Genomic DNA, 17,533 nt, shown 5'->3' on the forward strand with positions numbered 1-17,533 from the left:
CTGCTTGGGCTTTGCTATAGAAAGGTTATTGTTTTCCGAGACACTTTCTTTCTTCCAGATCTTCAGAAGATTTTTTTTTTCAACCATTGCAAACAAAGAAATTATTTTTAAATCAGAATGGAAATATGACTGAAGCAATGACGCAGGTTTTTTTCATTTTTAACCCTAACTTCAAAGAAAAAAAGGCACTGAAAGTGTTCAAAAAGAGTAAAACCAGTAAGACAATTATGACTTTAGCAGACAAAAGAATCTACATAAAACTGAAAAGAACTCAGCTAAATTTCACTGTGAATTCTGGGAAATGGAGAAACCTCCCTCATGTTCTTGTTCACAGCCAAGTTTTATGCAGATGTGTTTGTCCCTTCACAACTGTGTGTTTTCTGCTGTGTCAGTCTGGACCCTTTTTGTGCCTCTGGCACAGCAGACCTACTGATACAGCAAATTTTGCAACAAACCAGATGATAAGGTAGGAATTTCTAGGCTTGCCAGTCTCAGACCCTGAAACGTGAAATGTATTTCAAAACTCTAACCTGTATGTGGTATTTGGAACGTAGACATCCCTGGCAGGAAACTCCAGGATTTCTCTTGTAGGTCTAACTCTGCTGTCTGGGTAAAGTTTGACTTGCAGCAACTCTGGAGTTAGACAGTAATGGGGATTCTCTGGAGCCGGAGATATGTCTATCTTTAATTGCGCTGTAAGAAGAAAATGGTTTTATTAAAATAAATAGAAGTTAATTTAAATCAAAAACTATATTCATGCTTTGTTCCTTTAGGTTAATATCCTATATATTAATATCATAACTAAACAAATTATAAATTACAACCAATGCAGACATGTTAAAAACAAGTAACAGAGAATCAAACCGATATCTAGGGCGACCGGGACATCAGATAATAAGAACCAACAGAAGAGATGTATCTTAACAAGTCCCAAATACTGTTCTCATAGGCAAGTTGAGGAAATGCAGTCTAAATAATGCTACTGGGAGGCCCAACCATAGTTAGAAATAATACTCAAAGTCTCATAAGGAATCTTGCCTATCAAACTGGAAGGGTGCATCAGGAGCTGCTGAAAGATAATCCATACCAAGACTATTGAATGTTTTCCTTAGCAAGTCAGGTGACAGTACTGACCGCACACTTACTGCTAGCGGATGGCACTGAGGTTGGAATGACTGTAAAAACTTAGAAGACAGGAGAATGGGAGAAATGGCATCAAATGACTAAGATGAAACATAAAAAAGAGCAAAGGACTTGCATTAAGTAGGAGAAGGCAAACATACAAACAAAACCTCCAAAAATAATTGGCATGGATCAACTCTGTAGAAAAGGCCTGGGTGACGCAGTGACAATAAGCCAATGTCCAGAAGAAAGCCACAACCATTCTAAGACATATTAGTGCAGTGTCATGTGTAAGACAATGGAGACAAATTAGTCTGCTTTGCTTGGCATGAGGTCTTAGGAGAAGCAGAACAACCAGTTTAGAGCGCTGTGCTTGAAGAAAAGCATGGGCAGATTAAAGAAACTCTAGCAAAGAATAACAGGCATATTTAGAATCACAACCTTTAAGGAAGGGTTGAAAAAAACCTGAGATTGGTTAGGCTACAAAACAGAGGTGAATAACAGTGAACTAATAACAGTATTCAAGTACTTGAAAGGCCGTGATAACTGCCTTGAGGGCATGACAGACCATAATCAGATTAATTTGTAGCAAGATAATTTTGCAAAGTTTTCTTAATACCTAACCTCACTACAAGGACAGCTGAGTGCTGGGAGAGATGATCTAAGGAAGCAGCAGGATTGCTGTCCCTGGAGATTTTTAGAACAGGTTAAGTAAATATTGTCAGGAATAGCACAGGTCAGGGACCAGTGATGTTTCACTGTTGGTGTGCCAGAGTTTTTATTTCCCTTTCTCAAACAGAGGTGGAGACTGCTCCTATTAACCAGGTGGGAGCCAGGAGAGAGATCTCCTCTCAGCTAGAGTAGTATTTTACTCAGGAAAACAGGCTCCTCAGTGCTGGGTTTAGTGCCTTGGGGCTTGCACCCTCTTCTCACAGATACTCCTCTGCGTGACAGGAGCTGCATGTGCACACGTACCAGTGAAAACCTGCCAAAACACCATCTTTAGTGCTCGTCATCTTCCAGGAATTGCTGTTGATGACTTCTGAGGGTTTCTTCATCTGCTCACTTACAAGAATTGGGTGGCAATTGGGAAGGACGAACCACATACCTTAACACCAAATGTGAGCCAAAAAGATCCCGCTCATTACCTGTGATGGGTCTCAATCTCCGTAACACTGATGATGGCCGTCTCATGTCAGCAAGGAACTTGTACAAATCTTCATCGCTCAGGCGATCACCCTCCTGTTGGATGTCGGGAAGAAAATGCTTGTCTACACAACCCTTCAGGATTGTGAGAGAATGAATAAACCATCTAATACTATAGCCTCTTTCCTCTGAGATATCAAAATGTACCTTCCCAGAACAAGGTGTTAACATTAACATGCTAAATTACAGTTCATTTCTCCATCCTTTTCCTTCCTTTTTTCCTTATTAATCATCATGACAGCTGCAGGAACTTCTCATTGAAAACCTTTTCTCTCCCCATCAATATTATCTTTTTCAAATCTGAAAATGGCTGTTAAAAGATTTCCCCAAAATATCCACTTTTTAGCAAGTATAATAGTTTGAAAAAGTATCCGTCATTCAGGTAGTGATCCTCATTCCTTCTCCTCTGCCTTCTCTTTGGTTTGAGTCTAAAAAAGCCTTACTTTTCAGGAGAAGTGTTAAGAAACGGTGGGAACTGGAAGGAGTCTGTTGTCAGGCTTCCTTGTGCCACATTCTAGTAGGCCAGAATTTTGTTAATTTTGGAAACATTATAGAAAATGTGACTGCCACCCTCTAACTATCCAAAAGTAGAAGATATCTGATAATAAAGGTAATAAATCACAATATGAAAAAAGAAGCAAACAGAAGGAGAAAAATGCTGGGTAGTATTCAATTAGTTGTACTCAGTGGGAGAAAAGGAAGGGGAGATAAAAAATAAAAGACACAGAAGAATCAGAAACTTAAATCTTAAATCAGAACCAAAATTTTCAATCAACATTCAGCAATTTTTAAAGGACAAATTAATAAAACAAGCTCCTTCAAAGTTGCCAAGTGAAAACAACCTCAACGAAGTAAATAAATTTGTAAATCATGACTAACTTAGTGACCAGGTCTGAACTGGGGTACCTTACAAAGAGGGCTGCAAAACATGGTCAGTGGAATGGCTGCATCACCAATGCTGTAATATTTTTTAATTCTTACTTTCTACATTTTGGGTGAATACATTACAGAACTGGATTTTGTGAACACCCCAAGTAAAAGGAACTTCCTGAGCTGCCCTGTGTCTCTAAGGCCCCAGGGATACCGTCTCCAGAGCCCGGTTTCAGTCACACTGAGTTTCATGAAAGCACGGAGCATGGGAGTCATGAGTCACCCTCCGCTCACATGGTTTGCACCAATATAACTTGATGCCCTTGATGACATTTCTCCTTATTTACACTACTGTATTTAAAAGCAGACTTTGGATGGCTACCCACAGTGAAAGTGGCACGTAACCAAAACAATCAAAAAAAAACCCAGAAGAGCTTAACCAACTTTCAGTATATAGAATCTACATCTTTGTATTCTCAGTGATCAAGAAATCAGCCAAAAAAATCCCATTTGTATACTAGTAAATCCCTTTTTATACACAAAGGTGACATTAAAATAACAATTTTCTTTAACCAGATGTGGCATTAAGCAAATCTTAGCAAACATTAGTAGACTGAAACCATTTTCTAGGCTTAACTAAAAATTTTATTCTGTTTAATCGTGTTTTCTACTGCTTCTCAGGAAAAACCCAAGCTCTGGCTAAGAACTGCCACTCAGCAAAGCAGCTTCAGAAATGAAATGCTTTATTATCTCAGGTATCCCTGATTGTGTCCAGTGAACAGATGCCAACCTCAAACCACATTGATGAACCTGGTTCTGAGCCTGCTGATGTTTCACCAGGATTGTCTATCACCCAATGAAACTGAAGGAGCCAACTGACCATCGTGATAAAGGCTATGCAATTCCTAGACCAGGACAAACACCTAGAATACTTTTTGGTACATCCCAACCCAATGAAGTTATCCTCAGGTTTTGTGAACTTGCTTCCATGCACATTTTTCCAAACACGTGTACCAGAAAGCCATCCAGTGCATGTTAGATAAATCTGGAGCAAAATAAACTGGCGTTCTTCTGGGAAGACCCAGTTCTATTAGCTGGAGTGGCCAAGTCACTATGCCATAATGATGCTTTATTGTTCAGGTCAAAACCAGCTAATAATTCAAAATTCCATAACATAATTATTCACAGTAGGCTTATTGAAAGAATCCACCGATCTACTGTGGACCCACTGCTGGCAGAATTAAGCACATGATGTAACAAAACTGCTGCGTGCTGTTCAAAGACATCCTGTGATCAGGGAACAGAAATTACATGCATTGAGAGCATCACAAATGAATCATTCAGGTCTAAATTGACTTCACATGATCAAATCACTCTGTCCAAGGAGCAACTCCTTAATTAGATAGCTTCATACAATACCTGTTTAAAGAAGTTTGTCACTGTCAGAGTAGCTGGTCTAAAACTGGTCAAATTGCAAGCCTCATCCCCACTTGTGGTTCTCTCTAACGAACGCCTTCCGACAATACTGGAATTCCGCCTCTCTGACCACGATCCTTTACGTTCTTCAAAAAACAAAAATGGGGAGGAATTAAAAAACAGGAGAAAAACAATAGTCCAAGAGCCTACTTTTATTCCAACCAGGATTTTCTACACAAGAAGATAGGTGCTGCATTTGGAAATTATGCAATAAGCGTGATAGAAGAGGTGGTTATGCTAAGACAATCACACTCCTGAGGCATCAGGAGGCTATGAAGCACAGCTGACTACTTCTGCTCCTCTCACAGCAACCTCACCCCAGTGCCTTACTGCTATTATAAAAGTCTTTATCGTGTGGAGATTTATGTATTTCTCTTGCTCTGAAAGATGATGAAGTTGGCAGTTTTGGGGATGCTGAAGAGCAGTTTCAGATGAGCTATGTGGTTCACAAAGATTAATCCACTCCTTTGGAAAATGTTCATCAGCCTGTAACGCTCTCTCAGTCTTAGAAGCCTGGTTTTAAATAATATAACAGATGGTTTGCTTGTAAAATCCTTGAAAGATAAATCCATTTGTTATCATGGACTTTTCTGTTTTATTTCAACCATGACCCAAGACTACCAGAAGGCCTAGGGCAGGGGGAGGAAAGCGATAAAAGGAGCAATGGCAGCTACAGGGTGTGAATCAAGACTTCAGTAAACTCTGGATTTGTCCACATTCCCTCATGCAGACGCCAGATACTGTACCTCCTGTGCCAACTTCTACTTCCGTGGAATCTCTTTCCAAACTTCCAGCGCTGCTCACAATGTTCATTAAATGAATGGCCGTCCAGGCAAAAGGCATGCGATACTTGCCTAGTCTTTGGCAAAACTGCTCTGCTTGGCATTTCAGTTTTTCCAACTTTTCTTTATTCTATGAAGAAAATATTCAATCCAAGAGATTAAAAGGAGAGGAATAGGAACAAAAAGATTCTTTTAGCAGGACTGGTAAGTAACAATGGTATCTTTTCTAACCTGCAATGATTTTGTGCTTCAATAGCACCTTCTAGAGGAGGATCACTAAGCGCTAGGCAAACGGACTTCTGCTTCCCAGAACCTGCCATCAGGCCAACAGCACCAGACACAGGACAAGTGGACAGTCAGAGCGGCTGGCTTCATGCTGTTACCTCCTGAATAGTCTGTCAAAGCCCAGTGAGCTCATCTGCCCACTGCCCTTTCAAGAAAAGCTGAATTTTACTCTGTGAAGTCTGAAATGGCATTTCTTAATGTGATTTTACGCAACAGGTGCTCAGATCATCTGGAGTTGCATGGGAAACTGAGAACATTCCTCAAATAAGCAGTATCATACAAGTTTTGTTGAGGAAAAAGAGGAATATGGGAGGACTTTTCCATAATTCTGCATATTAAAGAGCCATTTTTTGCTCTATAAAGGTTGTTGCCTACAGGCCTCTAACAAGCCCCCAGACAGAGGGCTGGATAACAACAGAGCACGCTGTTTCTCACATTCTTCTAGTTCAGGACATGCTTATGCACTTTGCCTGGAAGATCTTCAAAAATCACCTTTTCACTTACATTCCCAAGCATCCTGCAAATCCAATTCAAAAACTTTACTTAGCCACATGTCAACTTATTGTTCACAGGAAACGTAGTTTTTTACTTTTGTTATCTATACACCTGAGGTGAAAAATACCCATTTTTTCATATTGTGGTGCAGTGATATAAAGACAGAGGTAGACAAAAAATGTTAACTTCTTTAGCTAAAAATGTATTTGAATTTTAGGAAGCCAGAACTTTGTTAGAGTTTGATTGAAACTAACAAATGAACATTCCATCTCCTTTGAAAAAAGCACAAGGGAAAGCCTCTGATCACAAGAAGGGCTGGCATCTCTGTTTCCGTCTTCATCCAGTCCTCACTATAACACTTTGATCTTCACTTCGCTCAACCCAACTGTACAAGAAACCATTTTTGAGATTCCTAAGCACCACTTCACATCTTATCTACCCAAGGTTTCCTTCCCAAGCTCACTTGCACATCTTACAAATTGGAGTTGTAAAACAGCATACTGAGCTCAAGTTAAGAGATTTCTCCTTCTGACTGCTAGTAACATCAGAGATTTGCTATGCTGTAATCACTGTTGTATTGGAGAAAGCATTTCAGAAAAACAAATAGTAGCCTGTGGGTGAAAAGATCAAGGAAAGGCCATAGTCCAGGTGTCAGTGAATTCTGCAGGTGCCAGCAGCACTCCTGTTTGCTCCTGACTGTACCAAACCTGCAATTCCCACTCAGACTCCAATATACTGCAAAGAGCAACCAGCTACCAACGGCAGAGAATGAGATGGCATTCTTCCCTGTGTGGAAACCTCTGCTTTCAGGCCTGCAAGGAGACAGGCTGCATTTAAAAGGGATGGATTTAATGAGGGAAAGACAAAGAATCCGCCAAACTGGGGCAGGACAATGCTATCCACTGCACTTCACAATTCCCAGGACAATGCCCAAACTGTTAAAGACAGGAATTAAAGGAACACTGTTAATGAAAAACACAAACACTAAAGTATAAAAATCTAAAACTGCCCTTACTATATGTAAAAAAGACAGCTTTATCCTGCTGTTGAGTGTGGTCTTTCTTTACAATATTACAAAAAACAAAAATCAGCAGAAAAAAGCAGAAAAAACCAAACAGAAATACGCTGCAATTCAAAACCAGGCCTGAAGGAGAATCTCCTCTTAACTTACTTCATCCACTTTCCAACCCTTCTAGAGGAAGGTAGAGGTACTGTGATGGGGTTAAGCTGCAGAAGCAATGGAAAAGTTGAAATTTTACTGCATCAAAGGCTGCCTTCACTTGACCCAGCTGTACGCACACAGCTGATCCTCTGGGACAGGGAATCACAGATGACTGAGCTTGATGGTAACCACACACCTCCCCTGTCAGCTACAAAAACCGATGACCTTTAACTACTCTACCCCAACAAGGCATCAAGATTCAAGGGTCTTTGACTCCTTTTTGGCCTTTAGAATTTGACTGCCTTCTTAATTAAAAATGGATCCTTCTAACAACAGGAACAGTATCAGTGGCTGTTAAGTCCAAGGTAAAAGAAAATAATGTATGTTTAATTTGTTAATAACAAAATGCCTTCAATCACTTGTAGCGTGTTTAATCAAAACATCAAAAACATTCTTACCTTTGCTGCATCAGATTCTTTAAAAATCATATAAGGCTCTGCACACTCCCCAATATCTCCCTGCTGTAATACTTTTTCCAGCTGAGAAGGGAAAACGAACCGTTATAAGGACATGTATCCAACAAGGACTGTTAAATTAAACAAACACTAGGAAGCAAAAACTACTACAAAAGAGTTAAAGCTTGATTTCCCTTTGTGAGTCAGGGAACAAGCACTGCACTCAAGTTATTAGAACCGTTAAGTTCCCAGGTCTCCAGCTATAACTGAATCACAAGTGTAAAATATAGGTTCAAAGGGAACCACTTCATTTTGGTTTGATCTGTTCTAGAGCCACTTTCAGCTCATTTTTAAGGTCTTAAAGACAGCTTACACTGTCTTCAGCATCATCATTTTCAGAATTCCATTCTTATTTCTGTTCACCATACTAAGGGCCTACTGCAGCAGCACAAAACAGTGCATCAGATGTGCTCAGCTAAAACAAGCACTATTTTAGATCAGTGTGTTTGCAAATCAAATAAAGAAATAATCAAATAATTAAAGTTAGGCAAAGATTACATTTGCTTCTGAAGTCTGAGTAACACAAAACTGCTTAACACCCAGTTTCTGATAGAAATCTCTTCCCTGTCACATGCATGAAGACTGTTCCTCTCAGCAGAACCCTGACCCTCCCTCCCACGCCCACTACTTTGCACATGCTGTTACTAGATTAGAATATCTTTAAACTTCTCCCATGCTTATAAAGTGCCATTCATACTTCTCTATTAGAACTCCAGGAGGCTATCACAACCTAAGGAACAAAACCACATTCCATCAAATCTTGCACTCCCTGGTGAGTTTATGCTAGCAATAACAGCTGCCTGAAAAGTGGTTTCCCAGTGAGTAAGACCCATGTGAAAATTCACCCTATAAGGCATACTATGCATCTGTCTTATTTATCCCTGGCTATATCCTTTCCATCATCAAATAAAAAAAAAATCACCTAAGCCACCAGCTCCTCTTGGATCACTGGTTTTACAAGCACTAATGTGCAGTCACAAGCTCTTTCAGCCAGATCCCCATCTCATAAATATGGGGTTTTCTCTTCCTCATATCTTGTAAAAATCAGGAGAGTGAATATGTGGACACAGGCAGAACATGATTTTTAGAAGGAATTCAGAGAATCATACAAAAACCTGGAGATCAGAATATCCTCCAACACTACTGAAAGCCTTTCTGTCACCTGGGACTGTTCTGTTATGCCACAAAGGTTTAATTCATTTTCAAAAGCTTATTTCTCGTGTAAGAAGCAGTGGAAAAAGAACTTGCACAAACCTTAGTCAACAGTTCTCAAAACACAGCAGGCAATGTAACTGCTACCTGTAAACTGAAAGCACATCTCAAACATCCCTTTTTACAACAGGATGATTTTTATGCAGAGACCAGCCACAAAAACTGATTCAAATGACAATCTAAACTAGTAACATTTGTGCACTCATTGAATCAAATCAAGGAAGAGAACTTTTATCTTTGTATACTTTATTCCAGGAGTGACCAATGTGGCATTTTATTTCAGTTAAGGATCTCCCTCTCTTAGCAATTTCAATTCTTAAAGACAGTTGAAAATCTGGCTTAAGGGCATATATCATTTTTGAAATGAGATTCAGATCAATATATATTTTTAAATCACTCACTTATCTATCATTTTAAGGAGTCAGCACATTGTTTCATATGAAAACCAAGGTCAAGCCCCAGAAAGCTGCTCTATATCAAGCAAACCTTTGTGCTCTTTTCAGTTTTTCAGTAATACAGCAATGCATATCTCCACTGAACTGTTTCTGTTACAAGGGAACTTCGCGTACTAAGTAAGAATATCTGAAATGAAACAGAATTCTGTGGTGCTGGTGTTTATACTTTTGAGAAAAGAATTCTGCTCTCCAAATGTAAATAAGAAGTCAACTGCTCAGCCAAACTTGTTTATTTTAAATACAAAACAAGAGACAATAATAAATTACATTTCTCTGGCATTTCTTACCTTTATTACCAGAAAGACATCTTGAGAGGGGTAAGTGATAGAAAAGATGGCAGATCTGGCCAGTGTGGATATAGCAGCAGGGGGGACATGTGGACGAAGCATTCCTTTCATTTGTTCAGAGTTTAAATCAAAGTAGAAATTTTCTGAAATCTAAGGAAGAATTTGGATAGCTTCAAGCATTAGTTATACTTCTCATTTTTGCTAAACTCTTAATAAACACAACAATTTCAAAACACAAGTAAAAAACTACCAACAGTGTCTCCTTTCAAACCACATATTAAAAAAAAGAAATAAAAAAAAAGGGCTGCCTCCTTAAGAAATCAAGGCAGGCCAGTGGGAAAGGAAATGGAGGAAACAATACACACTACCTATAAAATTTCCTCCAGCTCCTGTAAGGTATGTAGTTCCATCACAGTACTAGAAATTACAATTGCTATCTGAACTGAAAATATCAAAGTATCAAAATAGAAAATGATCTTTAAGATCATTCACAGGAAAAGAAAAAAAACAACACATCTTGAAAGACAGACAGTGAGCTTTCTATGCTGAAACTCCAAATTCTGGACTGTATCAAGGCTTCAAAGCCAAAATGAATGTGAGCTGGTTATCAACACCAGAGGTCAGTAAAGAACTGACTATGTTAGAAAAAAAAATGGAGTAATGGGATGATAAAATTGGCTTATGAAATGTGATTTAAATATTAAACAAAGTTCACATAATATTCCACATACTCTCATCTACATAACTTAAAACTCAATGCATTAAATTCAAGTCTTAAAGAGATAAATGTCAAAATGCATATTTTTAACATTTTTCTCTCTACTACTGCTACTATCTTGAATTAGGAAAACTAAGAGACTCTTCAAATATTAAATACAGAACATAAATAGGGGATTAAATATATTTTGCATTTCCTGTAACTTAGACCTTGAAAAGACTCCTGAGTTTTGTTTTGATTTTAGCAATTTTAGCACGGATGACTTTTTTGTGCATTATTAAAATATTACTTGGACACATACCATGCTGCATCACAAAAAAGAGATTAAGAAAGTCATAAAAACTTAATCTAAATAAAAGGTTTCAGTTACTTAAGTCCTCTCTGGGGAATAGACTTTTGAAAGCCAAGATTGGACCAGATATATATTCTGATTTCAGGCACTCACATATTAGATAATATTTTTAGAAAAGTGGTTATACTTCAACTGTTTTACTAAGCAGAAGAAGAACACCCAAGATGGTTCATGAAATGCCTTCATCATTCTTCCAATGACTGGTATGTCACTGTCTTCATAAAGGTTTGTTTCCAGAATTAATTACACCCTTTTTTTTTTTTTTTTTAATACAGGTTTGGTAAGGCTTCAGTGGAAATGTCATCACTCAAGTAACCTACCTTTTTCTTTTCTTTAACATCATACAAGGCCAAACTTGCAAAAATGGGCTCAATTTCTATTTCAAATCTTGAAAGAAAGAAACACATAAAATCAGTTGACCTGCATTTTATAAGAAAGAATAACCTACCCTCTCCCCAAATCATTCCTGGGTGACAGCTGACCACTGTTAAGCTGAGATGTCAGTCAGGAACAGCTGAGTCAACCTAAGGGCTTGCCCCTGCTGAAAAGGGATCTTGCTCCCCAGTTTTGCCCTCACTGCTCTCCTGTCCTGCTTCCTCTGCATTGTCTCTGCTCACTTCCACCAGGACACGCGTTGGTGCTCCCTGGACCTTCTGAAAGTCATTTCAACTCATTGACCCAACAGAAAAGCTGGCATTAGGGTCACAGGACATAAAGCATACTTCCATAAATGCTTTTATCTTCTCCAAGTGTTGCTTGAAAGCTAAACAAAGCAACCTAATAGCTTCCTTAAAGGGAGAGAAAATATTAATTAGGACAGCCGGACCACTTAGCTCCTCTGATTACCTTGAGGAGTTGCTGATTTACTATGCTGACCTGTTGATAGGGCTAAACAGTCAACTGCTCCTCCCAACATTACTGACCAGAAAGCTCCTTCCCTCGGGAGTTGGGAACAGCTATTTTTGCAATTTTCAACATTTAACTTTTGTCAGAAAACACCCATATCTCAAAAACTCTCTCAGAAAGGCGTCAGTTGTTCAGAATAACTGTTATCAAGTATTTATGCTAACTGGAACACTTCCAACAAAAACACTAACCTACCACAGAGAGCTAAACTTGTTGTTAAATCACCTGGGAAGTTAAAGAAATCAAAAAACATTCAAAACCTGTCCCTACACTTAAGTGAGCAGGGGCTGAAATGCCATTCTCCTCTCTGCACCTCCTCCCTGTGAAATTAACGCCCAGTCCACAGTGGGATCCACCCATGGCATCCAGTCCATGCACAGAGCTCTCAGCTTTTCAGCCTGGAACTCCTTCTGCCAACAGGGAGAACATGCAGGACTGCCTCATCAAACAAGTATTTTCTCTAGTTTTGCAACAAAGGTGAGATTAACCTGAAAATGACCCTGCTTAGGTCATCTTAGCCTTCTCCCTGGGGAAGAAACCATGTACTTCTCTCTGCCTCCAAGCACGATCCTGGATGCTTGCTATTACAACTGTTGAGTACGGTTTCAAAGATGACTGTGGTACACAAACAAGCATGTACTTGGGCAGATTGCTGTAAATTTACAGTCAGCAAGAGATGCTTAAATAGCAGAAATCATTAATTTCCAGCATCTAACTTATTTACACTAAAGACACCATCCTTTGGAGAGGAAGCTCCACTGCTACTGCATATTATGTTGTTCCAGTTCATAAAAGGCTGCAAAATCAGTTCATCTCTATGGCTATATTAGGTCCTGGAGTACTCTACGAGCAGGAGATATGTCCCACACATATATCTCAGTTATGAGCCACAATGTAGTCTAACTGGAGCTCTCTAATAAGAAGGGTTGACCTAACTGAGGACACAGAAGATGAATACAGCAGTGTGGAAAATCAGTTTTGTACTTTATTTCTCCAAGGGAATAACAGTAAAATTTTACCTTGTGTTATTAGAGAAGAGTTATAGGCAATGAACCAGCTGCAGGTAACCCTATATTCAGGAGCTCCACTTCATTAAACTTGTTTAACAGGTTTCTATTCCTCCAGTTAATGCTTGCTAAGTATATAAAGTCTTCACTCTTAAAGGGACACAGTCAAGGTTGTTGAGACTAAACTTCAGCAAATCTTTGGTTGTCTTACATTTGAAGGCTTAAGCATTCTTAATTGTTTTTTTCTTTTTTCCCCTCCTAAACATCCATGTTACAGAGCTGAACACCGATGACTGGCTAACTTCAGAGCCCTGAATGAGTCTAATAAAGCATGTGTGCTAGTAACACGGAACAGGTATAGCTACAGGCTGGCTGGAAAGCAACACAGAGAAAAGCCAAGGAAGGCAAACACTTTCCAACTCTGATGCACACTGCTGTATAACTTATCCTTTACAGAACTGACTTTTAAGCCTATGACCACACCAAACAATGTTACATCCCTTCAAGGGTAATAAACAAGGCAGCAGAGTTATTGCAGATGCACATGGATACAACAGCAGATTTAAATACTCAGTTTCTGTAATGCAGCCGTCTGTTGGAGTGATACTTACTTAAGGGACAAACACTTCACCAGGAGTCTTTGGCCAAAGTGTTCTTTGGGTACTTCAGGGACACTAAGTCGTTCTATAGGCTCCTCCTGAAATTAAGAGACACAACACTTGTACAAACCACTAATAGCATTATGAAGCAAAAAGAAGTATCACTTTTGTCTTCAAAGACACTAGCACCAACTTAATCCAAGGCTTGCCAGCATGTTGCGTACCACAGCAGCTATAAATATGCTAAATTAAATTCCTTTAATGTTTCTACATAATAGGGGATTGCGTAATCATAGAGGAAACCCAGTCTTCAGGAAGTAATATCTATGGCAAGACAATAAGCTAAAAACCACATGACCCACAAAATAGCTAAGGTTCCCATGGATATTAAACATAGGTGATCTTAACTCCTTTAAATCCATGGCAGACTGACAATTTTCACATTCCTTAAATCCTTCACTTACTTAGGCTCAGCCATATGTATATAAAAATACCTCATCTGGTGCTGGATGTAGTGCAAAAAGCTCCTTATGCCTACTGGACTTCCTCTGATCTTCATTGTGGTGGTCAATCTCTTCATTTGGGGTTCGGTCCAGTAGGTTTGGGAGAAGAGCATCTGGAAGGGAGTTCTTCAGATCAAAAATACTGCATGCCCAGCTGCCCCGGGGAGTATCATCAATCGACATTGAACGTCGTTTAAGGTCATCCTGAGATTCAACAAATTAAAAGCAACTTATAATGGGAAAGGGACTGCACTTTAAAAATGCGATTATAAATTAGGTTTTATGTAGCAAGGTTTTAAAGGTACATTACTTGTTCATCCTGGTAACTGTTGCCATCTGGAGCTTCATCAGACTCAAAGATCTGTTTGGGGAGCCCCTTTTGCCTCTCCTTCTGTTTGTCTAAGGTGTTGGGATTAAATCCAGTTCCCAGTTTGTGGTATCTGAAAACCAAGTATTTTAAATACAATCTTAGCACGCTTTCTGACACCAAATCCAGAAGCAGAATTACAGAACAAACCCAGTATTATCAGCATGGGTCCACTGAAAGCATAAACTGCTCTCTGCAAACAATATTTCCAGTCACCCTCCACCATAGCTGGGTAACAATCCAACAACCAGTATTCCAGTACTACAATGTGACTCTGTTCGACTGTAAAGCAACCCTGGGTGATGTCAAAAGGAGGATTATCAATGGCCAATTAAGGTCATCATAAAATGTGCAATTGTGATGCCAAGCTTAAAACAGGTCAAGAACGTGAGGACTGAAGGCCAGTGGTTCTGCTGGAGCAAGAGCTGACTTGGAGTAGACAATATTAGTAACTTGAAAGCCAAAACAATGACTTCAGGTAAGACTGCATGAAGCGCCCAAGTCCTGAGCACCTCTGGAAAACACACAACTTTCCAACCCCAACAAAAATGAGCATCTTCTCATAGCATCTTTATAAGCAGAATCAGGTCCTTCAGAGCCTTCCAGGGTGTAAGAGTGCTTGCTAGTAAACAGTCTGTCTACTGTTGCTGACAAGATCAGATCTCTTTGACTAACAATTTTTTTGATACCAAATGGTACTATGTCTTTATTTACACACTCATATGGCCAGAGCCACAGCCTCCTTACAATACACACTCTAAGGCAGTCCCAAAGAAGTGCTGGGGTCACATCTCAAATTAATTGTTCTTATCACGCCCCATTACTAAAGTCACCACAGAAGGCTGCACAGACATGTGAAAACCACGGAGATGCTAGCAGGGAATAACGAAAGGGAGGAGAAAAAGGAGGATAGCATTTTCCTCACTAGATTATAATTCCTGGGAGCTGAACAACATGATCTGTATAATCCTCACCTGGAGGTCTGCATTTCAATCACAGCTCCACCAACAAGTGTAAAGTCACTCTAAATCTGACCTAACTTCAGAGGTGCTGGTAATTAATTGCCCTCCTCTGAAGGGGCAAGACAACTTTTGACTGTAGTTCAACAATCACTTACCATGCCTTCAACCCACTCAGGCAACTCTGATGTCTTTAGCTTCATGCCTTCCCTGACACAGAATGCAACCTGCAGCTGATCTGCACAGGACAAAAAGCTCTGGTGTCTCCAACTAAACCCCCTCAGTGAGGAATCACAGCCAGGTATTCCAGATACCAGTGAAAGTCACTGAGAAGCCAAGAGGTGTGCTGGCTGGGTGGGTCACATTGTTCAAGCCTACTACACATGCTAGACTCTGCCCACAAAGGCTGGGAGTTAATAAAGCATCTCTCTCTCTCATGTTTCTTTCTGGTTGGGGGGGGTTGGGTGTTTTTTTTTTTTTTTGGTATGAGATTACAAAACACATTTTTATTAGGTCATCTTAGCACTGCAAAGCATATCTTCAGCATCCCCTGAAGTGGTTCGCAGGACAACATTAAACCAGTGAATTGTAGCAACAGCCACAAGGGCAGAGCTGTAGCTGTAGTCAAGTCATTTGTAGGTGATGCACATCACATGGATCACTTACTCCTTGACAGTGGCTCTTGAAGTTATCAGGCTTTCAATCATCTGAGAGAGTGTATGTTCCAAGTAAAGCTCCTCAGAAACCTTCCCGCTAATTTGCATAAATTAATCAATGCATGTACGTTCTCTAAAATGTTCACTCATTAGGTAAGTGTTGTGATAGTTCAAATATTAACAATTACTTGTTTAAATTATGTACTTTCTCAAATTCTCTTAGGGACTAAATGAAAGCTGCAGAGGGCACCTTATCTATCAAGGGGTTGTAACTGCACATAAATATTATATAATTACAAAACTAATGCAACTGCTCTCTAAAAAGAGCTAAAAACATATGGAACAAAGAAAGAAACAAATGCTGAAAATAATTTTACTTGTTCGCATTCCCTAATTTCTCCACCATTCTAAAGCAGCAACTGTTGACTAAAATGGCCTAAATTTTCAAAAATGCCCCAAGGGGTTTTGACATCTGAGATCTGATTTTCAAAACACAAAGCATCATTTCAGCTAAAAACAAAGCATTGGTTCAGCTGAGCTAGGCAACCAAAAGCTGGGACACATGGAATCAGTAGCCAGGACGGTAATTTTTGAGCCTACTCATACCAGCTAGTCAACCTGCAAAAATACGAAATCAAGCTGACAAATACCACAGGGAACTCACTTTCTGTTCACAATCGCCCAGTCTTCTGTGTAACTTCTTACACAGTCCCTCACATGGGGGTCCATCTCACTGTTGAAAGAACAGAAACAAACACCTTCAAAACCACAGACACGATAACGACTTCTTAAACACACATACTTTCACTTCGGTTTATATTTACTCTTCCAGGCATCTGCAACCAAAAATTCCAGGCTTCAGCCTTGCAGATACTCAAATGCAGTACAATTAATTCCCTTGAGCCAGGTGTCACCCTGTCACGTCCTACCTCTCTTCAGGCACAGCCGACACAAGCGTTCGACATTCTCGGGGGGTGTACACAACCTCAATGTCATCGGAAGGAAACTCAAGCAAGTCTCTCAGGGGTCCAGACTCCACTGCAATTGGGTGTGTAATAAGGTAGTCCTCCAACTCAACCGGGTCCACTGCTTCTGTAAGCGGTACCTGGGGAAAAACAAGCGACAGAAAGGTCTTAAAACACGCTGAAAGAAAAAAGAAAAAGCACAAGCACATGTTCTACTTTGTTTTTTAAATCAGCTTTTCTGCCTTGTTGAGGAAACTTGAGCTAACATCAGATGATAATTAACCTTAGTGGTGTTAACCTTAGCTAATACACATCACAAAGCTATTTTTCAAGTCTTTATCTTTTATCTGATATGTCTCTGGATATTTCTGTGATGCATACTATCATCACCTAAAAATAAAAACAAACCCCAAATTAAAAAAAGAATTTTCATCTATTTTCAAGAAATTCATCAGCTTGCATCAAAAGAAAATTTTGTACTTTATTCCCCACGTGTATGACTTTGGATTTATTTTTACCGTGCTCTGATCACAAAGGAAACCTTCATCCTGATCCAGGATGCAAGAACTGTTTCAACTTCATGTGCGGCCCCCAAACAGAAATCCAGAGCAGGGGCTGATTTACCAGGAACTTA

General features: G+C 39.5%; 1 protein-coding gene across 8 annotated transcripts in view; it reads right to left on the reverse strand.

Moving 5' to 3' along the window:
* The window catches only part of DOCK7 (dedicator of cytokinesis 7), a 107,009-nt gene that overhangs the window by 65,134 nt on the left and 24,342 nt on the right, over positions 1-17,533 (reverse strand). For all 8 annotated transcript variants that reach the window (XR_008734725.1, XM_055724500.1, XM_055724499.1 and 5 more), the window contains exons 3-14: positions 16,864-17,039; positions 16,599-16,667; positions 14,263-14,392; positions 13,944-14,156; positions 13,462-13,547; positions 11,258-11,324; positions 9,868-10,017; positions 7,857-7,937; positions 5,421-5,586; positions 4,618-4,760; positions 2,271-2,364; positions 531-693 (exon numbers count right to left, since the gene is read on the reverse strand). Coding sequence is in view for 7 of the 8 variants with exons in the window: in XM_055724500.1 (XP_055580475.1) it covers positions 531-693; positions 2,271-2,364; positions 4,618-4,760; positions 5,421-5,586; positions 7,857-7,937; positions 9,868-10,017; positions 11,258-11,324; positions 13,462-13,547; positions 13,944-14,156; positions 14,263-14,392; positions 16,599-16,667; positions 16,864-17,039 (1,538 nt within the window). In the remaining variant the exon portion in view is untranslated. The remainder of the gene's footprint in view (positions 1-530; positions 694-2,270; positions 2,365-4,617; positions 4,761-5,420; positions 5,587-7,856; positions 7,938-9,867; positions 10,018-11,257; positions 11,325-13,461; positions 13,548-13,943; positions 14,157-14,262; positions 14,393-16,598; positions 16,668-16,863; positions 17,040-17,533) is intronic.

The sequence above is a fragment of the Falco cherrug genome, chromosome 12 (assembly GCF_023634085.1).
Source record: "Falco cherrug isolate bFalChe1 chromosome 12, bFalChe1.pri, whole genome shotgun sequence".
NCBI lineage: Eukaryota > Metazoa > Chordata > Aves > Falconiformes > Falconidae > Falco > Falco cherrug.